This window comes from Phasianus colchicus, chromosome 1 (assembly GCF_987193195.1).
Source record: "Phasianus colchicus chromosome 1, bPhaCol1.hap1.1, whole genome shotgun sequence".
In the NCBI taxonomy this organism is placed as follows: Eukaryota; Metazoa; Chordata; class Aves; order Galliformes; family Phasianidae; genus Phasianus; species Phasianus colchicus.
The window spans coordinates 74,902,493-74,926,382 of NC_143436.1; the positions used below are offsets into that span (position 1 = coordinate 74,902,493).

Sequence of the window (23,890 nt, forward strand, 5' to 3'; positions counted from 1 at the left end):
GTTTTCCCTGGGGTTACCACTGGAGCAAAGAAGCCACAATTTCATATCCACAATGTGAGCATCCCATGTGGGCTCCTCGTTCAGAGATCGGTTGGTGTGTGCTCTTACCTTTTCCTTCCCATGACACATCTGTCTCAGAGGCCTCACAGTTGTGTCTAACATCAATCTCAACAGAGGCTGAATTTAATATGCCATACCTTTCAATTTATCTAAGAACAGCTTTTATGTCAGCACTAAAAATTTTTGTTTATCTGGATCTTACCATGAGATTGTCACATCATCTTTCCCACTTATTATGAGAAAAAAAAATATTTGTGGGATGCTATGATAACTTAAACTCTTACTCTTACAAAGCTAAAAGAAACAATGACAGTTTCCTACTACTGAAAAGAAAAAAGCCAAAGAGTTATAAGAGTTATAGGATTGGGATTTATCCTCATGGGTATGCTAGTTACAGGAAATAAAATTAATAACAATAAAAATGATAGCAACAATAAGTCACTTGAACAACTCAGCAGAGAAACCCATCGGAAAAAGAAGGAGCAGAGGAAGGAAAATGTCTGTCAGCTGTTCTTCACACACCTTTCAAACAAGCTAGATTAGAGATAGGTGAAACTACAATGAGGCCATAGTAGTGGATGGTCTAGAACTATTCCAAAGAGCATTCTTAAACCACTGAAACATGTCCAGGCAATGGACAATTTATCCCTCACATGAACTGAATAATCTGCAGTTTGCTTCACTCCAAGCTTGCCTATAGGAAAGCACTGTCTACATTACCTTCTAAGTCTTGCATGATCAGCATCTGTAAATAAAAGAATTTATTTGACATTCTCACCTCAGTGGTTTTTTTTGTTTGGTTTGTTTGTTTGTTTGTTTTCCAGCCAGGAGCTTTCAAAGAAGGGTTTTATAATGAAGGTATTGGGATTTTCCCACCAAATGTCTACTCCCTCATACCTAGTTCTGGGCCAGAAGGCAATGAGACATCATTACTTCCATAAGAACAGTAAGACCACAAGGAGACTGAGGATGCAGACATGAGTGGAAATTGAGGCATGCTACACCTGCCAGCCCTGAAAGTCAGCACTTGCAGCTTGCCTGCTTTTCGCTCAAAGATCTGCAGAACACCAGAGACACTCAGCATAGGACTCTCAACATATCCTCACTCATTTCAGGTAATCCGTAACCCTGAGACTGTTTTTAGATGTTTGGCTCTATCCTCTCTGGTATTCAAACACAATAAGATAGTCTCTAGTCAGCATTATGATGTTCTACATCAAATTCAGGTCCCTGCAAATTACACAGGTAACTTAGATAACTTCTAATTGGAACTGTAACAAGATGAATGTGTCCATTACCTTTATGCTTTTTTCCATGGTTATACTGCTGTTATACATGAGCATCACTGGCCAACTAGCACATCTTATCCCTATAGTAACACTGCTGAGATAGTAAAGCATTCCTTCATAAATGGAGGGTGGAAACCATAGAGCTTTGGTTCATCTCACTTAAAATCAGAGCTGAAGCAGTGGTAAGCTCAGAGTGGAAAACACACCTCCTTATTTATATTCCATTGCTTTAGCCTTAATTCATCCTTGTTTTTCTAGTCCAATCTTCAAATATGTCATAAAATTATTTCTGTGAAGCAAGTACTAACAAGTAAGGATCAGGTCTCTGATAAAAACATGTCTGGGTGATACACAGACAGTAAGTTCCCACTGCTTTCCATAAGCAGCCATTACATTTGCAGGCTGTGAACATCAGCTTTTTGTACATACAAGATTTCCCAAAGGAGGTCAGGCAGGATGAGCCACTCAGAAAAACTATGTTGAGATCCTCAGTCATGATTATGGGGGAGGGCAGTGATGGATACATTATTTCAGGATGGAGGGGGACAGGGCCTGTGCTAGGACAGCAAAAGAAGACAGACACACCTAGTTGGTGCACACCCAGCTACCTGCCAGAGATGGAATCACAGTGTGACTGAGCACAAGAGAAGACCAGTGTTCACAGGGCATTAAGGTTTTTGCTGTAAAACACCAAATTACCTGCAACACCCCATCTCTGACAGAAAGGTCACTTTAGATTTGTGTCAGAATAGGCATTGTGTTAAAGCTGAATATTTGGGGATCTGCACTAAATTGACAGAAGTATTCTCTGTGCTACATTTCATTTTGTTGATGTTTTAAAATAATTCTGGTGAATATAACATGTTGCAGTGGTGTGGGTTGGATTACAAAAGGAGGGCAGTTAGTATTTGATGCCAGATAAAAAGCAATGGGAGTCTATGGAAAAGCAAGGCTACAACAACATGGGTGGCAAATTTAGAGCACCTTGCCATTCTGCTTATGAAGAACTTCTGACAGGTTCTTGGCAATACCAGGTAAAGCACTTGCAGATAGACCAGTGATCTTAAAAATAATAATAAAAAGTCCTCTCCTCAGCGGCTGCTCCTCGCATTAGCCCACGGTGGCTCCACCCTAGGTCCATTGCTTCTGATCACATGGGGAGCACAGGTGGAAGCAATTTGTGCTCCCTGAGCCCATCAGACCTCTCCGTAAGATGGTCAATCACCAGTTCAACCTGTGAACAAACACTTCCCTTATGCCTCTGTACTGCTACAATGCAAACTCAACAGCAGCACTTGCCCAGGAGAAAAAACCTCAGTACCATGGTGAAGTCTGCAGGGGGAATTATGAGTTTTATGTTAGTTCAGTGTGTGTCATCAATTTAATTCCCAATGAAAGCTAGTCTAATGAGGCCAGGTGATTCAAGGTGTAAGTAATGAATTACTGAAAATGTTTCCCGTCATCTGGCTCAGTGGTGGTCAAAGTTACTGTCATTTAGGTGTTGGACTTGGCTCATTTCCTACTAGGCAGACACGAAGGAACAGGTCTAAGCACCCATAAAACTTCAGTTCCTCTGGAGAGATCAGTAATATTTAAGCCCGGAATTTTCAGACGCACCCCAAACAAAAGAGTGCCGCACTCCCGCTTCTCCCTCATTTCCTCCCACAGTCCAGAGCTGCGAATCCAAAAGCTGAACTGCTCGACCTCCCCGCTCCCACTAGCGGCTCCGGTTCCGACCGCAATCTCTGAGCCCTATTGGGGCACTGTCACACCAGTGGCGGCCGGAGAGGGCGTTGCGCTAAACTCACACGCGTTGCTAGCCCAAGAATTCTACCTCCTCAGAGACGAGCGTTTGTGCGCACGCGCTAGCGCTGCTGCGTTTGATCCTGTGTGTACGCCGTCTGGCGCGGGGAGTTGTGGGTGAGGCAAAATGGCGGCCGCTGCCCGATACCCTTGGTCTTCTCGCGGCCTTTTGCTGCCAAGGACAGGTGAGTGTGACCGCCGCCCGAAAGCGGTGCCGGCCACTGGGCTGCCCTTCCACTCTCTCTTCTACGGCTCAGGCTGCGACAGAGTTGGGTATGTCTGGCAGTTCCGCAGCGCTTTGTGGCTGCGCGTTGCCGTGCCGGCCTCAGACTGTCGACCACCGTGTTCTTACTACGGCGGTCCCCGAGGAGGAATGAGGGAGCAAACTAGCGTGGCTCTAGCGGTTCGTGACAGGGACGTTTGGATTTCTGCTTTCCCTCGTCATGACACCGTGTTTTGAAGCCCAGAGGTCTGAAGGGGATCGGCTAGGGCACTAGCTGTTGGCATAGCTGTGCAATAGGTTTATTTTTTACTGGAACTGTTAGCAAATAGAATGCTTGGATGTGGGTCTTTGGTACCAAAATAGAAAGAATTACAATGACGTGGATTTACTATGTATGCCTCTGTTGTAAAAAGTGGGAGAAAGAAAAATTAGTTGGGTGATAGAAGTTTAAGAGCTTAATGCACTTCTAATTGCAGCAGTGTGTTTTCAGGAGAAATATATTTTAAGTCAAATTGGTGTTCATAAACTGGTTGAGATAAGGATTGTAAAAATAGGCAGAAATTCTAGCGATAGATGTATTCTGGTTAGTGATGAAGGTAGAATCCTACAATTCTGGGGAGGGATCCCTGGGCAAGATTGAGTTATGCATGAGTGTAGGTCAGAAAGCTGTAAGCAGTGCTGTTTAGTCTGGAAATATTGGCATCGGTTATGAAAGCTGTATGAGGCTTTTAAGTTATGTTGTCCTGCATTTTGTTTGGGCTGCACACTGCACAGAAGGTCCTTTACTGGTTGTAAATTTAGTGTGTCAGTCTAGTCTAGCTTGCTGGGTTTGAGTTTCATAGATATCCTTAAAAGTCAACCTTTTATTTTCATTTTTACTTCTCTTTTTTAACTGTTTCAGTAACTGAGCATGTGATTGTAGGCGGTGATAAATTATTACAATTTTTATGTAATTATAGAACAAGAGAAAGTGTACACCACTAAAGAACTTTCAGTGTAAGACAAGTAACAGGGTGTGGTATGTACACAGGTGGGAGAAAACATGATAATAACTGGATAATTTTTGATGAAGATAATTTTTACAAAAGCAACGGCAAAGAAACCATAAAGTAGTTGGAAGATGGTTGTTTAAATTTTCCAGATTGACTTTCATGTTCTGAAGTGGATTGATCTCTTAAATATAGTGTATTTAAAAGGTGCTCACATTGGACTAAAATTTTCTTTCCGTTACGTTTTACGTTGTAAGGTCTGAAATATTCTTAGTGAAGAGTAACAAAGATAGTGTTTGTTAATTTTTTAAGTAGGATATTGTTTATTACTTTTTTTTTTTTTACAAGCTGTTGGAAAAGTCTATGTGGATGAAGTAATGAGAAGGACAGTTAGTCATCAAGATTTTTTTTTTTTACCATCTTGGCATGCTTTGCAGCATTTTGGTATAATTGAAGGAATCCAGCTGGCTTTAAAGAACTCAGTCACTTTTTTTTTCCTACAGGTTTGCTTCTCCTAGTAATAAGTTAAATAACAAAAAATGCTTGTTAGAACACTGCAAGAATGAAGGTAACAAGTTCATCCAGTTGCCTGCCTCTTGCACTTATGCTCAGCTGGTCTTCACTTTCTAGGCACCCATTACGTTGCTATGGGCTTAATTCTGTGCAGAGTATCCTGTAGACAATCCTGCTTACATATGCACATATGCAAGTTTACTTTGTTATTTTTTAAAAAGATAAAAAATTAAAAAAGCAAGCTCCTTCCTGAAGTGTTTCGAGTGTAAAAATTTGAAATTTTAGACTGATTATTTTTGCTTAGCCAGGAAAACCGCATAATGTAATACTTTCAGAAGTTAGTGAGACGAGATTTTATGAAGCTTTTTTTTTTTGAAGGCACTTATACAAATGTACAACCTACATATATTTATATAATTTGTGTCAAATAACATTGTGACAATAGCATGATAATGTCTTTAAGATGAGCACAAACTGAAACACAGGAAGCTCTATGAACAGGAGGAAAAAGTACTTCAAGGGTGACAGCTCTGGAAAAAACTGCCCAGACAGAACGTGGGGTCTCCTCTGATGATACTGAAACCTGCTTGGGTGCTTTCTGAACCTTCTGAAGAGAACTGGCTTTGGGGGGGGGGCAGGGGGTGGAGGGGAGAAGAGAGTGGACTAGATGATCTCTGCATATCCCTTCCAACCCCTATGATTCTGTGTCAACCTTCCCTGTAATTCTCTCGAGAAGAACACTAGAGATTTTGATGAGAAAGACAGTGGTGAAGATAATCTGTGAATATGGCAACGATGAATTAGTATATGCCTTATTCAGTTTGAGATATTGTCAAGTTTAATATGAACTTACTGAATTACTTGAGAAAACCAACGTGCTGTTTTGAGTCGAAATGTATGTCTTTGATTACTTTGTTTCTTTAAGTGAGTGTCAAACTGACTTTGTTTTGAAATTGAAACTATGGTATCTTGATTTTTTTCTAATTTGTAGGATATGAAGAGAGGAGAGAGACAAACTTTTGGGTACAGGTGCACCTTCAGGCACTGAGATCTTGCTGGATTCTCTAGTTTAAATCAAATAACATAAATAACTTATCTCCAAATGTACCTTTTTTATTTCTTTACATTGTGCTAACAGCATTCATGCCGTTATCTAACTGGCAGTACCTAGCTGTTATTCAACAAAATTAGCTCCTCTGTATAAGTAGATATTTTTTTAAATTCCTAATTAATATCATTCTAACATGTCTTAGGAAAAATTGTCTTGTTTTTTCAGTAGTTCTTGTTACTCAACCTTATGTTGGGAAGATTAAATTTGTTTATCTGGAAAATGCCTTATGGGCATGATCTTTTAGAAGTTGGAAGGTCATTTACTGGTTTTCTTATTTTTCAATGATAGCTGCTCTAGTCTGGTCTTGTTAACAGCAGGATGTCTGTAGTGTGTTTATGTACTCTGTGTTTCATCTACTCCTTTATTTTTATGATCGTGAACATGTGGTAGCATTAAACTCTTCTAATTAAAAAAAAAACCTCCTACAAGCAGAGATTTTTTATTTTTGACTAACTTGATTGGAATGGACTTGTTTCTCTTCAGACTTTCTTGTGGAGCTTGTCAATTCACATCAACATTTCAGTGATTTCTGGTTTCTGTGGCTTTCAACTTTCCATAGCTTGTTTTTTGTTTTGTTTTGTTGTTGTTGTTGTTGTTGTTTTGTTTTGTTTTTTCAACAACAAAAACAGCTTTGAGTCAATGCTCTGCATTGTGGATCTGGCTCATTTCATCTGTTTATTTCCCCATACTCCAGAGTTGTGATGTAGGAGGACTGTTCTCTCCTCTAATATGAGTTTGCTGTATTTGGATTGAAGTAAAAAGTCTGATTAACCACATCTAGAATGATTCTTAAGTGTTTCTGATAATTTCCAGATCTAGGAACATACTCAGGTGAGGCCTACCTTTATGTAGCATGTAGTTTTTATTTGCTTAACTTCTGTGTCTCACCTCATTCATCAAATACTTATGATAGCCAGTTAACTTTTAATTTCTGTTTAGGAGCCATTAGCTTTAGACTGCTCATTCTCTGTTTTAGTTTGGTCTTTTTTTTTAATCTGCATCTCCCTCAAGCTTCTCTGACCTATCCAGATGTCTCTGAAATATCCTGACATGGGACATCCATCTAGCAGAGGCTAATTAAAATAGGTCAATAAGGAGGAAAAAAACCAAACCCAAACAAAAAAAACTTTGGGTTGACACTGATAACTTTCAGTTTGTCTTACATGCTCTCCCATTTTGTGTTGTAGGCTCTGGCATTTCTGCATTATCTGTGGTGCCGTATGTGTTGCAGCAGCGCCACCAAGTTCATCACGCTGTGATTCCTCGTGGGAGAAGTGGACGATCCTCTGTTAGTGGCATTGTGGCCACTGTCTTTGGAGCTACAGGTTTTCTGGGGCGTTATGTTGTCAATCGTTTAGGTAATGTTCTTCAGGAATACCAATGCATAGTTTAAGTGCTTAACCAAATGCCAGTTTTTCTTCAGATTACAGAACAATTTAGAAAGCTGTAGCACCTTGGGTCTTAAAAATGCAACAATGCTGAAATGTGATTCCTTTGTACTATATGGTCTGGTGAAGTGCCAAGATGTGGCGATTAGTGAAAGCTGTTTTAATGTAGGAAATTCAGAAACATAAGGACTGTTGTAGTCATTAAGGTCAGTCAGTCTCCTGTCAATGTCTTGTGGTCTGGTTCAGCCCAGTTCCACGGGAGGGGGGACCCACACTTTGGGAAACAGGGGAAAGGGTAGAGAGATGTGATCTGAGGAGAAACAAAACTAATTAACTGAAGGAGATACTGGAATGCAAGATAACACACTATAATACATTGTAATTAGAATTGAAGTTTATAAATAAAATGAGAGAGTGTCCAAAAACCAAAGGCTTTACTCTAATGCTGAAGAGAGATGTCTAGTTGGGCTGAGCAGAAGAGAAAAAAGTCAAGTGTTTTTCAGACAGTTTTGTAACTTTCCCTCTGAGTGGAAATGGTAACAGGACAGCAGTTCTCTGCCAGATGCAGTTCTTCTCTTCTGGGACGTGTGCTTGGAACTGGAGCATTAACTCTTAAACTCCCAGTGCACTACATGATGTTATGGTGTGGAATACCGATAACCCAAAATCATAAAACCATGACACCTTCACATACTATTTTTCCAGTATGTGAAATGCAGAGAAGACGTATAATCTGCATATGATTCTTTTGTTTTTGGCATTTTTAGGAAACTATAGTTAGAGTTTGCAAGAATTTGTTTGGAATTCTCTATATAATTATCTTTTTTGAAATTGAGTTTTAGGAAGTAATTTCTGCTTTTTTCTTTCTTCTCTCTATATCTTTTAAAAATGCAGATATCCTTCAATGTGGCACATTTCTATATGTCATAGTATATTTATAGCATATGCTGTTTTTGTTTTTTGTTTTACAAGCTTATTAGGTTATTTATTCATTCAAGTGTCTACTAGTTTAAGAATTGAAATAATGTTTTAAATTAAAAAAAAATTGCTTCTTTGCTACCTTTGGCTTTGCAGATAACTGCTCAAGATGGCTATGTTGTGCTTCAGGAAAAAAGTGGCAGGGAAAAAAAGCTTTATTTCTAATTTTAGGCACATAATAGCTTAAGATAAATGATTTTTTTTTAATGCTTAGGTCGCATTGGATCTCAAGTAATCATACCTTATCGCTGTGATCAGTATGACCTCATGTATCTGCGACAGATGGGTGACCTGGGGCAACTTCTCTTCTTAGTAAGTCTTCTGCTTTGGTTTCAGATCGAATATAATACCATTGCTCTACAAGATGGTCTGTTAATCATTCTCAATCTCAGAACTCCAGCAATTGTTTAGTCTCAGAATGGAAATGGTGTGAAAGTTTTCTTTGATTATGCCTGTTTACACAGTCTTATCTCTTTCCCATCTGATTTTCTTCTTACAGGAGTGGGACTGTAAGGACAAAGATTCTACCCGAAGAGCCGTGGAGCACAGCAATGTGGTCATTAATCTTGTTGGAAAGGAATGGGAAACAAAGTAATAACCTTTTTTCATTTTTTTCCTCAGGTGAATAGATTTGCTACAGGTATTGATTTTATTGCCAGTTTTTTTACAGTACGTGCAGTATGTAGTGACGCTGACATTATTTTTGCCATCTATGAAAAGGTGTAACTGGAATATTGTATATACAAGTTCTTCCAATTTAAATGTTTAACTAGATTCTGCTGTTGAGAAGCAATTTTTTTCTGTAATTTTCTAGTATATCACTTTTGTTCCATTAACTGATAAATATACTGCTTTTGTGATGTTCCACAAGTGCCTTTCTATATCTGGCAGAGGTTTTTGGGTTTCTGTTGGCTCCTTTATCTTCTTACAAAAGTGGGCTTTCATCTTGTCACTTTGGGGAGATGATCGATTGTAGTCTACTATAATAGGCTGTAATCAAGATTTTCCTGTTCTTTGGAAAATGTTTATTTTATTTAAAACCTTGTTAGTATAGAACTGTCAAATACAAAAACAAATTAACTATGTTATTTGCCTATGTATGTAATTTTGCTACCATGGCAGACAATGAAATGTTGGTCTCAATTTCATGGATGTTTACAGGTCTAAAGTCTCTATTGCACTTATTTTCTCACGAACAGTCATTTAGTCATTATGTCAAGTTCTGCAGTTATTTTTCCTAAAATAGTATATCTCTTGGCAAGCACTTTTTTCAGCTGTTTCTTATCTAGTCAAGTGTCGTACGTAACTTCTGGGAGAGCCTTTGATACTACATTCAGACTTGTAATGTGTCTTCTTTTTTCTGATAATCTCTTATCTCCTTATCCCACTGTTGGAGTCTGTAACAGTTAAGTTGAGAAAACTCATCCAGTGTAACTTAACTGAGACTTTGTATATCTGACAGTGTTTTTGGGTTGCATCAAAAGAAGTGTGGACAGCAGGTCTAGGGAGATGATCCTACTCCTCTGTGCTGATGAGATGTCACCTGGGGTACTGTGTTCAGGTGTATTAGTCCTCAGTACAAGAAAGGAATAGAAATATTGGAGAAATATAGAAAACTGGACGTGATTGGAGCACATCTAGAAGAGGGCCATGAAAATGATCTGAGGGATGGAACACCTCCCCTCTGAGGACAGGTTGAGAGAGCTGGGTCTCTTCAGCTTGGAGAAAAGAAGGTTCTGGGGAGACTGGATGGCAGTCTTCTGGTATTTAAAGGGAGTCTGTAAGAAAGAAGGGGAAAGACTCTTCAGCAAGGTCTGCTGCGATACGAGGAGGGAAAACAGTTTCAGACTAGAAGAGGGGAAATTTAGACTGGATGTAAGGAATTTTTTTTTTTTCATGATTATTAGGGTAGTGAAGCACTGGAACAGGTTGCCCAGAGAGGTGATGAATGTCCCATCCTTGGATAGATTCAAGGTCAGACCAAGCCAGACTCTGAGCAAGTTGATCTAGCTGTAGGGTATCCCTGTTCTGTGCAGGAGTGTTGGGCTAGATGACCTTCATAGGTCCCTTCAACACAAACAACTCAGTAATTCTGTGTTTTTAATTCATTTATATCTTGGAGCTAATAAATAGAATGAGAGCAAGTATCTGAAAAACAAAGGCCTTGCTCTAATGCTGAGGCAGATGTCTAATTGGGCCAAGCAGAAGAGAAAAGAGGGGGTGCTGCCTGATGTGTGAACAGTTTTATCTTTCCCCCTGAACAGAAAACAAACAGAACAATGCAAAGTCCTCTGGGGTATATAGTATATGGTCCTTCTTCTCTTCTGAGACAGATATCCAGAACTGGAGCGTTAACTCTTTAATTCCCAGTGTACTACATGATGTTATGATGTGGAATACTGTTGACAGTAAGCATAAAACCATGACAAGGTAGGAAGGCCCTATGGTGATTTGGATCTCTGGGCTGTGGCAAATTTTATGAGCTTCATGAAGACCAAGTGTCAGGTCTTGCACTTTTCTCACAACAACCCCATGCAATCCTACAGGCTTGGGGCTCGTGGCTGGAAACCTGCATGCTGGAGAAGGATCTTGGGGTGTTAGTTGACAGCCAGATTAACACAAGTCAGCAGTTCCTCCAGATCCAGGAAGGCCAATAGCATCCTGGCTTGTACCCGAAATTACATAGGACCAGGACAGTGATAATCTCTTTGTACGTGGCAATGGTGAGGCCACTGTATTTGTTTTGTGCCCATCACCCTGGGAGAGATGTTGAAGCCCTCGAGCACATGCAAAGAAGGGAATAAAGCTGGTGAAGTATCTGGAATACAAGTTATTTCTTCTGAGAAAGAGTGATGAGGTGTTGAAAGAGGCTACCCAGGATGAGTCCCTGTCTCTGGAGCTGTTCAAGAAGCACATAAATGTGGCACTAAGTGGCATGGTGGTGATAGGTTAACAGTTTGACTGGATAGTCTTAGTGGTCTTTTCCAACCTTAATAATTCTGTGGTTCTGTAATTCATTTTGATTTAATCTTGCTAGATGAAAAAGAAGGGTAGTACTGCTGCTGTAGTTGAGGCTCTCTAGTGTGCTCCCTTGTCTCATGTATATATTATATGAAGAATTCCTCACAAAAGGACACTTTCTAACAAAGTGCATAAAGATAGATTTTTGAAATATGTTCAGGTAATACGTGATGATTGCTGCTGGTTAGTAGGCAATCGGTTGTACTGTTGGTTGCTCTTTAATTAAACTTGTTTTTGCTTTATTTTAGAAACTTCAGTTTTGAAGATGAATTTGTAAATATTCCTAAAAATATTGCCCAGATAACAAGAGAGGCTGGTGTGGAAACACTCATTCATATCTCTCACCTAAATGCTAGCATGAAGAGTCCTTCCAAATACCTGAGGAGTAAAGTAAGTCTAGAATTCTCTTGAATGTATTCTCAGATGTCCTTTTGTCTTTTTATATAGCTGTTGTCCTGTCCCAGTTTCAGCTATTTTTGTTTTGTTTTGTCCTGCTTGTGGGACTCTGTTGCCTATTGTAATAGAATTTTTGTTCTAAAACTGGGTTTAAATTTTGTGTAATGGCTCTATAGGTTATTTACTCCTTGTATTCACCAGTCCCATGCAGAAATTAGATAGCTGCCACTAAATTTTTTTCCACTTTATTTCAGCAGTGCTTTGGTGTTCTAACAATATAGTAGGGGCTGATTAAACCTTCTGTTTTGTGCTAGTACTGATGCTATGTCCTTGAATTTTATAATCAAGATGCAGTAAATTCTGAAAAGGTATATATTTTTTAATACATTCAGAGCGGATCTAATTTATGTGGTCATTTTAATTGAATGACAGGCTGTTGGAGAGAAAACAGTAAGGGAAGAATTTCCGGATGCTGTAATTATGAAGCCCTCTGAGATGTTTGGGAGAGAGGACCGATTTCTCAATCATTATGCAAGTATGTATTCTTGAAATAATAAAGATCTCTTGTTTGTACACCTGTCTGTAGAGAACAGAGGGAAAAAGCACTCTTCTCTTAAAAAGTGGAGGTATGTTTTTATCATAAATGTACTGTGTTTCATTAAGAAAAGATATGTAACAGAAAAATAATACATTTTCATCTTGTGATGAAATGGTATATCTTAAATTCTTTCCAAGTCTAAATGAAACTTTGCTGATTGGTGTTACTTACTACTACTTTTTATTTAGATTGTCTTGAGCTAAGATCAAGCCATTCTAGCTGAAATTAACTTTTCAGTTTGGTAATACTGGAATGTAAGGAAGTCCTGGCCTGTTCCCGGCTCATACGGAAGCAAAAGTACTGACCAGTAAGGTTGCTAGACTGTACAGAGCAGAGGCTGCTTCTCTTGCAAAGTTGAGGTACCTCTTAACTACTCTAGAGGATCAATAAACATAGCCTTCCAGTAGTTGCTAAGAAAATTGAATGTGGATGGTGATTCTATCCAATTCTTTTTTAGTGTAATGTATATTGATTATTTGCCTACTGAAAGCATTTAGAGATTTCTTAAGTTGTTTTTTTCTCTATTAGACATGCGCTGGTTTGGTGGTGTGCCTCTTATTTCTTTGGGCAAAAAAACAGTGAAGCAACCCGTATATGTAAGTTTTCCTAAAACTAAGACAATTTCATATCCTGTTTGGTTTTTTTCCCCTTTCTCTCTCCTCATAAATCAGTTTTTGAAAAGGAGATTGTCAATCCACTCGTGTTCATGTTTTTTGTTGGTAATTATCTGTTTCTCACAGGTGGTTGATGTAGCAAAGGCAATTATTAACGCAGTTAAGGATCCTGATGCCAAAGGAAAAACATATGCCTTGGCTGGGTAGGTTACTTTTCTGGTTCTGATTTAGTAGTACTAAAGTACTGTAGTACTTCTTTTTGGTGTTGTTTTTTTTTTTTGACATGCTGCACAGTACATGTAATTTCTCTATCTGTGTGCACACGCCTGCAGTAAATTCCACCTCCTTTTTGGGAGGAAAGATTAGTCAAGCTTTTACTGTGAGTACTATTAAAATCATACTTTAGGTCTTACTGCATTTAACGTTATGTATATGCACACAGAAATAGTCAGCCTTTACAAATCATACCTAACAAAATAGCTTTGGTGAAAATGCTGCTAAAACTGTGTAAAAATCACCTTGAATAGTCACTACTGAATCCCTTGGTGTATTTATGTACAAAAGTCCCATGTCATAAATTGGAACAGGTCACTAGCATTAAAGAAAAATCATCTGACAAATTCTGTGGGTCCATGTTTTAATATGTAGTACTAGAATTAGTCTCCATCCAGTATATATGGTGAAAGGTGCATTATTAGATTCATGGATGGGGGAAAAACAAAAGTTGCTAATAAGCTAAATTAGAAGTTTGATGCTGAACACCTATTTTTTTTTTTTTTCAATTGCTCAGATACATCTTCCTATCTTATGCACTGAAAATACACTTGATACTGATTTTGCGAAAGGCTTATCTGAACTATTGATCTTGCAAAAGGCTTATTTAAGACTTTGTTTTTTCCATATTCATTTTGTGATACAGTTACAGTGGCTGCTCGTTATTCCTGTAGTGTAGAGATTATTTCCGGTTTATCTTTTATGATGTAACTTTGTTCAGATCTGTAACTGTTGAAGATGTCCAAGTAGTCAGGTTAAGTGTATAGTACGTAGGCGTTCTGAAAAAGGCAGAAACTTTTCAACTTTTTTTTAGGATGAAGAACTTCTCAAAAACTGATAAATAGTAGGAAGCTTATTTCTTAAGGGACTAACAGCAGTGAACTTGAAGTTGCTTTTAAATCACTCGGTCATTATCAAAGAGAATAAATATGTAGGTATTAGTAAAATATAACCAATGCAAAAGCACGTGAAATGTGTGATACATCCTTTGAGTGACTGTTTTATGTCTTGTGGGCAAGCAAATATGCATTGATCCATATACAAAGCTGCCTGTCACAGAAGGAAGGAGAGACTTATTTTTAGCTTCACTAATGTCTCAGCAGAAGTAATTCCTATAAGAACAGGAGAGATTGAGAACTTGAGTGCTGCTCACTAAATAGAATAATATTTGCAGCCAGGGCAGTTGACTGAACTTTGAATGTATTCTTAAAGTTTCAAAATCTCTTTTTTTTTTTTTAATCATTTTACTGAAGGTGAGGATTTCAAGTCCCATGTCTCAGAGGCAGGAATTCAAGCAAGGGTGCCAGGCTCTCACTGCAAGGAATAGTTTCAATCACCTACCAATGACTGAAAAAGCTTTGCATAACTAATAGCCTAAATTGAATACTCAAATTGGTGCTGGAAAACCATAGGAACTCTACAACATAACCCTTGACTAAAGCTGCATGAGGCATTTTTCTTCCTTTTTTTTTTTTTTAAGGTGTTAACAGTTTGAATTTAAAATGCTGATTTTGTAATAGAACATTTTCCCCCTGCTATGCTCTTGTCTTGACCACAGCATTGTTTTTTCTTCATCCACTTGTAGGATCTTCTATCTTGGATGCTAACGCTGTAGAACTTGCTGTATTGCACTTAAGTTTTTCTTACTTAATTCACCCATTTCAAACAGTTTAGAAGATTGAGAGTCAATTTTTTTTCCGCTTTTGTGATGGAAATGACAGACTTGGCTAATAATTGAAATGGAAAGCAAGCCCTTGATTGGTTTAGGGTGACGGTGATGTTTTTCAGGTTTTTTGTCTCATGTTGCAAATATTTAAGAACACATGATTCACCTATAATGCTTATTTTTTCTTTCAGACCTAATAGGTACCTGCTGTATGACATGATAGAATACATCTATGCAGTTTCTTTTCGAACCTTTTTTGCGTATCCACTTCCACGTCCTCTGTATCAGTAAGTGGAACACTTCAGTCACTAAGAACTAATCAAGCAGCATAGAAGCATAAGTAACTATTACATTTCTTGTTTAGTATTAGTATTGTTAATTGGTATTTATTGTTTTAGGATAGTGGGAACTAGCTTTGCGTAAGTACTCACTAGTTAATTTTGAGTCTTCTATCCAGCCACAGGCCTGCAGCTGATGAGCTAGTGGATAAGAAGTTAAGTTGTAATGAACTTAACATAACTGTTTATTCCAGAGATATTGAATGCCTTTGCTTTGACTAAACCAAGAAATTTGTAAAAGGTCTTAAGTAGAGACAATCAGTAGCAAATTAATTGAAATTTAGTGTATCACAGGTAAGATCTGTGTATGCTACTGACATCTTTCTACAGATCTTCAAGCTGTTCAATGCTACTGTCAGCTCCTGACTTGATTTTCTAGTTCAGCCCTTTGTATTCATTTCAGCCAGTATCAATTTGTAGTGAGTTGTTGGCCTGGAAATTTGAGCAATATGGTTGTGAGCATGCATCTTTTCTATGGTGTGAGGAAAGTGGTATCGTTTAAAAATAGTAACAAATAGGAAGTAGTAAAGAGAAGGTATAACTTCAGTTTACAACTTCTGCAGCTGTATGTTTTGTCCCCTTAGGACACTGAAGGGAGAAACTGATCTGCAGAATCATGACTATTGAGAAATAATGAACAAAAAAGTACAATGAAAGTCTGAGCCCAGGCTTAGTCATTAAAGTATAGTCAGACATGCTTTTGAAGAGCTATGTGAAATAGTAAATTCTGTTTCAGAAACTCACACTCGGCTTGGTTGTGATATGTTGATACATTGGTACTCATTCTACTCCATTTTAGTACAGTACTAACTGAAAACCTAAAAATGTCACCTGTCTTAGAGCCCTTCTACCATTCTACTAATAATTTCGTAGCAAACAGTTAAAGTTACAAGAAACGCGGCTGAGAACATGCTCACTCCTTTAATTTGTAGCTTTTAAGAACAGCACAGTAAGTATGAAATATTTTTACAGGTTCTTGGTTTTCTTCTTTGTATCTTAATAATAACTATACTTTTTCAACACTTTTGGATTACAGTTTAATTGCAAGATTCTTTGAGATCAGTCCATTTGAACCATGGTTAACTCGAGACAAAGTAGACCGAGTAAGTAAAGGACAACCTTCAGTTTCTTGGGGAATGTTTCCTTTTGTGTTTGTAACTTTTATTTCTAGCTTTGTGTTGAAAGGATGCTCAAATGTTTACATATCACATATTATAGTATTTTGGTCAGTTCATTAGCTAAAATTTGATTATGTAAAATTAATTTTAGACTGAACAGTGAACAAGAATTTAAATCTTATGGAGGTGTTTTTGTGTAACCTTCATTAAAAAAGTGATTGAGTCCTGCAGCACAGCTGCTGCAGCTGCTGTTCTACAATCTCACTCTTAAATTATTTGTCCAGACCCGTTACAGAGCAGAGGGATACACTCTGGAGCGCAGTCTGGAGATTCCTCTGTATAGTTTTAGAATGGCTTACTGAGAGAGAGAGAGATTGACTGGAATTTTTTTTATGAAGGTATTTTTAGGATGTAGTCTTTCTGCTATCATTAGTGGAAGAGGAATATTCAACATTCTTCACTAAATATTTTTAAGAAAGTGGTAACAACTGTTGAGAGGGTTTTATAGCAAGAAGTAACGTGGTAGAGTGGGGAAAGGGCACAGTATTCTAAGCGTTAAAAATGGTAAAAGCTACATACTTCATTGATCCTCTCCTTTGTCTTCACGATCCAATGTATGCTATTTATAGGTAACTAGTCAGTTTTTATGTATCTATCTACATTAAAATCACTTTAGCAACTGAAGCTGAATTGCACTGTATACAGCCAAAATTCATGCTTGTTACTTGAATACATAATGTTGAAACTTCATGTTTGTCCCTTAGTTCTCATAAAACTCATAATTCTCAGAGTGTATGAGTGTAGATGGACAAAAACTTGTCAGTAGCATATTTTATCCTTATAGTACTCTATTTCTTAAATTTTGGGACAGCCATGTATCTGGGAGAACTCTCTTATATATATGTAAAAGAGAAAGCATCTCTTATATACAGATGCTTTTTGAATAACTGTAAGGAATTAAATTTCATGTTTGCATGTATCTTTATATAAAATAAACTGCAGTTTCTTACTCTGTTTGGAAATGATTGTGAAAAGGTACGCACGGTATGTATAATAAAGGAATTAAACTACTACTTTCAAATTACTGAGAATTCCCCCATGCTAGAGTTGGCGTTGTAGTTCTTCGGACTATAGGATGTAAGCATAATACTTTCTGAAAGCTTCGGTTGTAGCTGCTTTTATAGTTCATACTTAGGTTTCATAAAACAAACCTTTAGCGATTCACCATAACTACTGCAGTTCAGTTATAGCATGAGTAGTATAAGGAGGAGTTTCTCTGTGTGTCTCCTGTGCTGGATTGTTTCCCTATTTTCCAGCTTTTTATCTTTAAGTGATATATACAAAATTAGATCTGACTGAATTTAAAAGACCTTTTGAGAAATAACAATGTAAAATAACCTGGTTTCATAAGGTGCAAATCATTTCTGTTTTGAAAATAAGGTAACAAATATTTGTGCAAGTATTTGTTTGGGAGCTGTTGAGTCATGGCTTGAAGCATTGAGCACCTAGGGTAAAGACCCTGTGATCCCTAGAGCACAGGTGAATGCAAATTACCCTTCTGGTCACACAGGAGATTAGATCTCATTTTAGGGCTGGCTGCCACTGGGGAAGGATCTCTTTCTGGAGATCCCTCCTTGGTGAAGTTTTTCCTTGCAAGCCTGGAATCTTCTGATACGGGTGAGCAATCTTCTTCCCTTCCTTGATAGCCCCTTTCTATCATGCTGGTCCTTCTGTCATCACACCTCTGTTTTAACACTTTTTCCATTGTACTGATCTGTCCAGTTGCTAGAGTACTGTAGAGAACCTTGTTCTAAAACATAAACAGAGAACAGCAACCTGTGGAAAGTACATGCTGAACTACTATCTTTTAACGAAACAGACGTAAAGGCATAAATGTACAGTAGTTATGCATACACATATCAACTAATTTTGTGGTTGTAATTCTGTAATCTTCTGGGTATGTAGACCTGATGGAGAGAGAATAAAGAAATTTTCTGTATGTCTCAGCTATTTAATCACAGAATCACCAAGGTTGGAAAAGACCTTCAAGATCATCCAGTCCAACCATCCACCTATCACCAATAGTACTCATTAAATGATGTCCCTCAACACAAAATCCAAATTCCTTGAACACCTCCAGGGTTGGTAACTCCACCACCTCCCTGGGCAGCCCATGCCAGTCTTTCAGAAAAGTAGTATTAATCCTGAGTCTAAATCTGAAGTCAGATTTCTCTTTGCTAGTGGTTTAGAAGATCTATATCTCTTATCTAGATACATAGATGAGGTATTAAGTACCCAGTGTAGGTCACTCTGAAAGTAATGTCTCCAGTTTATTTCTGTGGAAACTACAACAGTTACTAAGAGCACAATGTTGTTTGGTAGAGCCAAGTCTCAGCTACAAAATACTCTTTTCAAAGTAGTCACCACCATTAGCAATGTATTGTCTTCAGTGATGATCAAGAGCCTGTAGACTACTTCTGTAAAAGATCTGTACCACTGGAGGTAACCCACTATCACTGCTACTGGTGCACTGTGCTAACATCCACTGTTTGGTCTCCATAAACATTCAGCAAGTATCAATAAATGTCACTGTGTGCCATTTTTCCTGCTTGGAGCAACTCATTGACATACCTTTCCTTCTTATGTATTTCCATGTTAGACACTGTTTTATCAGAGCACCTTTATGCTGCCGTCTGTCATGTGGCAACAAAATGTAATGCAATATTGGTGGGAAAGTTCAGCTTCTACTGCCATAACACCAACATCCACTTCTGATGCTGTATAGGAGGCATTACTTTCAAAGCAGCCCTTGTAATGCAAGATGTAGGAATGTATTGTATTGCAGGCTTTTTTAGGGGAGCAGTCTTTCAGCAGCAGCCTTGAAGCTGCAGTTAAATCTCTAAAGTGCTGCCACTTGTAAGTATGTCTTAAAACATCTTCTACATGTTTTTAGTACCAGAGATCTCTGCTAGTGTGTGTTCATGAATGTGACCTCAGGTGTAACTACATAAAACCTACATAAAACATTTTTTGGTAGGTGAATAATTGCATTGAGTATAATGTCCATTTTGTTAATTCCCTCACTTTTTTTTTTTTTTTAACCTCTCCCCTTTTTTTCCTTTCTTTTCAAAGTTTCACACAACAGACCTGACATTCCCTGATCTCCCTGGTTTGGAAGATTTGGGTATTCAACCAACATCTCTAGAACAAAAAGCAATTGAAGTTCTTCGCCGTCACCGCAGATACCGCTGGTTGGATGCTGAGCTGGAGGAAGCAAAACCAGCGAAGACATATCCCATGTAACAGTTGCATAAGTGTTTACTTAACACTTCTTAAACCATCTCTGTATGACCTAGCTTTTTGGAGAACTGTGTACATACTAAGTAAAATATTGTAATCACGTAAACTGTTTTTTATCAACAGTGTTGTCTTTTTAATTACAGGAAACTGTAGCTGATACATAATTCTTGTCTTTAATGGATAATGAAAGCAAGTTTACATATTATTTACTTAGTTGGTGAGCATTAAAATATTTTGATGATTGGGAGTGGGAGAGGAGACTAATCACATTAGCTGGAAGAAGTTGAGGTTTGTATCGAAACTGGTTTTTAAAACCAGATTGAGAACAGGGATGAAATGAGTGATGAAAAAACTTGTTTTTTCACCTCAAAGCTTTCTACTGTTTGCCTTTGTTGGAGGTGACAGTAGGAGAGAAGGAACAGGGGCAAACTGGGCAAAAATAATGAAGGTGTGAAAGGTAGAAGCCTAATGGTGGAGTAGAAATCCAAGTAGAAGATAGGAACTGAGTCAGTGATGAAAACAGAGTAGGAAAAAGAGTAGACAATCTGAAAAGAATAAGAGGGCCAAGGTTAGGGAAAGCGCAGAAGTTTCTTGGTTAAATCATGATGTTTAATGGAGCCAAGGATCAGAATTTCAGTGTTTCTGTGTTGTTGCCAAACTGCTATGAAACTCTTGGGCAAAGTGTTTCAACAGCTTCCACCTTTTCCTCATCCACAGAAACCTACTGCTGCTAATGTCAGTTTATAGGAAGAAGTAGGATCTTGAGATAAAAATAGTTTTCCTACCATGTATTTGATTTGGCCTTTGGTCATAGGATATTGTTCTTCTGATAACGTAAGTTCATTCACTTTAAAATAATTCTGCCAGTTCCATAAGAAAGCTGGACAATCTGAAAGTGCTTTTCAGATTTTTTTTATTGTTAATAATTTGCTCCTTATATTGTTTTTACTTGACTACATGCTTTTTTCTTTGTTAGTGCTCATTTAATGTGCAGCATGTATATTTTATTTGCATATTGCTGTGAAAACTGTTGTATTTTTAAATTGTTTTACCACCACCACGTGAAGCACAGAAATATGGTACAGTCAGACCATGCTGTGGTTGAGTTCATGCTCTGGAGGGATATGAGACAAGCAAAGAGTAAAATTAGGAAGCTAAACTTTAGGAAAGCTAACTTCCAGCTCTTCAGGGAGTTAGTCAACAAAACTCCCTGTAAAACTGTTCTCATGGGCAAGGGTATGGAGCAGAGCTGGCAGATTTTTAAGGAGGCTTTCTTCAGGATGCAAGAGCTCTCCGTCCCCAGGTGTAGCAAGTCAGGAAAAGAAAGCAAGACAAGCATGGCTGAACTGGGACCTGCTGGTCAAACTGAAGAACAAGAAAACACACAGGCAGGGAAACTGGGACAGGTAACATGGGAAAAGTATAGGGAAGCTGCTAAGCTGCATAGGGGTGGGGTCAGGGAAGCCAGGGCTTCTGCAGGTATCTCAATCAGAAAAGTCCAGGAGGGTGTACCTTCCTACTGAGTGAATCAGGCAAAGTGATAGCAACAGACAAGTAGAAAGCTGAGATACTTAACTTTTTTGCCTTGGTCTTCTCTGGTAATTGCTTGCCTCACAGCCCTCGTGTTTGGTTTGGTAGGAGGGGATCAGGGAAGAATGTCCCTTCCACTGTAAGCAAAGATCAGGTTTATGTCCACCTGAGGAACCTGAATATCGCAATTCTACAGATCCCAGTGATACGTGTTTTTTTCAGGGTATGTTTGGATCTGAGAGACAGGATGTCTCAGGAGCAAAGGTGGGCAAACAGTGCACTCAGAGCAGCACAAAGGCTTATGGGTTTTATTCTGTGTACACTCATACACACCCAGGCATCAATTTTAGATAATCCCCTAAGCGGGAAGTAGAAACTCCCTGAGCAAGTGCACTCTTACTTACTGACCCCTGAGAGACTGCAAATAGCTGAAAGGAGAGAGGAGGGACATGCTGGCAGTGGATTCAATAGGTAATGCCACCAAGGTGTCCCCTGCCTCAAGGTGGAATTTTTGTCTCCCACCATAGCCTCTCTCTTGCTTTTATTCTCCCCAGGGTCTGTGGGGTTTTTTTCCACTTGCACACTGTATCCATGCAGCCAACACGTGATACAGAGCCCAAGTGGAACACCTGCTTGCAAAACAAGTATTTGCAAAAAACAAGATTAACTACCAACTGTCAGAATACTTTGTTCCATCCCTGGATCGTTCTTCAGTCAGGGCCCTTTAGGTCCCCAACACAGCATCCCAGAGTACTAAGGGAATTGGTGGTGTAATCGCCAAGCCACTCTCTATGGTATTTGGAAAGTTGTGGCAACAAGGTGACTGGCAAAAAGGTGCATTGTACCCATTTCTTTAAAGGTTAAAAAGGATGACCCTGAGAACTACCAACCTGTCAGTCTTATCTCTGCCAGGGAAGATCATGGAACAGATCCTCTTCAAAACTATGTTAATGCACATGAAAGGCAGGGAGGTGATGTGGGACAGCCTGCATGGCTTCACCAAGGGCAAATCCTGCTTGTGGTTTTCTGTGATTCCGCTGCATCAATGTGGTTTTCTGTGTTCACTGCATCAATGAACAAGGGAAGAACCACTGATGTCATCTATCTGGACTTCAGTAAGGCCTTTGCCTCAGCACCCCACAGTGTCCTCTCCAAATTGAAAAGATACAGATTTGATGGGTGGACTGTTCGGAGGATGAAGAACTGGGTGCTGGGTTGAGTCCAGAGGGTGCTGGTCAATGGCTCGATGCATGGATGAAGATCGATGATGAGTAGTGTCCCCCAGTGGTCTGTGCTGGGGCTGATACTCTTTAATATTTTCACCAATGACATTGACAATGGGGTTGAGTGCACCCTCAGCAATTTTGTTGATGACACCAAGCTGTGGGATGCAGTCAACACACCAGAGGAACAGGATGCCATCCAAAGGGACCTAAACATGTTCAAGCAGTGGGCCCAGGTGAACCTCATGAGGTTCAACAAATCCAAATGCTAGATCTTGCACTTTGGTTGAGATAATCCCCATTGCCAATACAAGAGATGAAAGGATTGAACGCAGCCCTGTAGAAAAGGACCTGGGGGTGCTGGTGAATGGGAAGCTGGACATGAACCAGCAATGAGCCCTTGCAGCCCAGAAAGCCAATCATATCCTGGGCTGCATCTAAAGAAGTGTGGCCAGCAGGTGAAGAGAGGTGATCCTGTCCTGAAATGCCTTTTAATTTTTAATGTAATTATTTTTTTTCCCAGTCAACATATGACTTTTTGGCTATCATTTGAATCTACAATAACATTACTTGTCATGGTGGTGAAGCACTGAAACAGGTTGCTCAGAGAGGTGATGGATGCCCTGTCCTTGAACAGATTCAAGGTCAGGCTAGACTATGTTCTGAGCAAGCTGATCTAGCTCTAGATGTCCTTGTTCATAGCAATGAGGTTGGGCTAGATATTAAGTGTCCCATGGAAGTGAAATGATTCTTTGATTCTACAAACGTGTGAGAAGGGGGTGATTGCAGGGTAAGCATAGAATATGTGTTGCTGTTTTTTGTTTGTTTGGTTGATTGATTTAGTTTGGTTTTGGTTTTTGTTATCTTCCTTGGAATAAGTCGTATCATATGTCGTACCAAGGTGGCAGGGAGCTTCCATTGATTTCAGTGCAAGTTGCATATGAAAATTCTCATGAAGAATAGAGCGGATACAATCTAGGTTATTTTGATGTTAAATTTTATGTAGGTAAGCAAGAAACAGTTGATCCCACTCTGAATTTTCATTCTGATTTAGCAGCGTATCCTGTGGTAGCACGGCTGAATATGTGAACATAAGAATTTCTGCGTTGGGTCAGAGAGTGATCTATTTTTTTTTCACTTTCAGTAGGTGTCTAGAGTGATATCTTGGATTAGAACAATTAGAGTGATACTTTGGGGACTTTTCCCCATCTTCTAGTAATCTGTACCTTGAAGCTTTCCTTAGCAAGATATTTAGTAGTTCTTAATGGATCAGCCCTCTATTAATACGACTAAGTACTTGTTAAATCTTAAGAAAAAATTGTATCACCTGTAATCTGTTGGATCTGCAAGTTCAAAGGCATGAATAATTGTTTCCTCGTTTTTTCTTGTCTCATTTGATTTGGTTGCTTTTGGTGATCCCTTTCTCTTACATTCTCAAACTCAAGGAAAGACTGGTTCC

At 38.8% G+C, this 23,890-nt stretch overlaps 1 protein-coding gene across 1 annotated transcript; it reads left to right on the forward strand.

The window, feature by feature from the left end:
* The first annotated feature begins 3,095 nt into the window (after window positions 1-3,095).
* Window positions 3,096-21,091, forward strand: NDUFA9 (NADH:ubiquinone oxidoreductase subunit A9). Its single transcript, XM_031606219.2, has 11 exons — window positions 3,096-3,337; window positions 7,176-7,346; window positions 8,569-8,666; window positions 8,854-8,945; window positions 11,624-11,765; window positions 12,204-12,306; window positions 12,898-12,965; window positions 13,110-13,186; window positions 15,114-15,209; window positions 16,297-16,363; window positions 19,511-21,091. The coding sequence occupies exons 1-11, from the start codon at window positions 3,280-3,282 to the stop codon at window positions 19,679-19,681; spliced, it is 1,143 nt and encodes a 380-aa protein (XP_031462079.1). The 5' UTR covers window positions 3,096-3,279; the 3' UTR covers window positions 19,682-21,091.
* The last annotated feature ends 2,799 nt before the right edge of the window (window positions 21,092-23,890 follow it).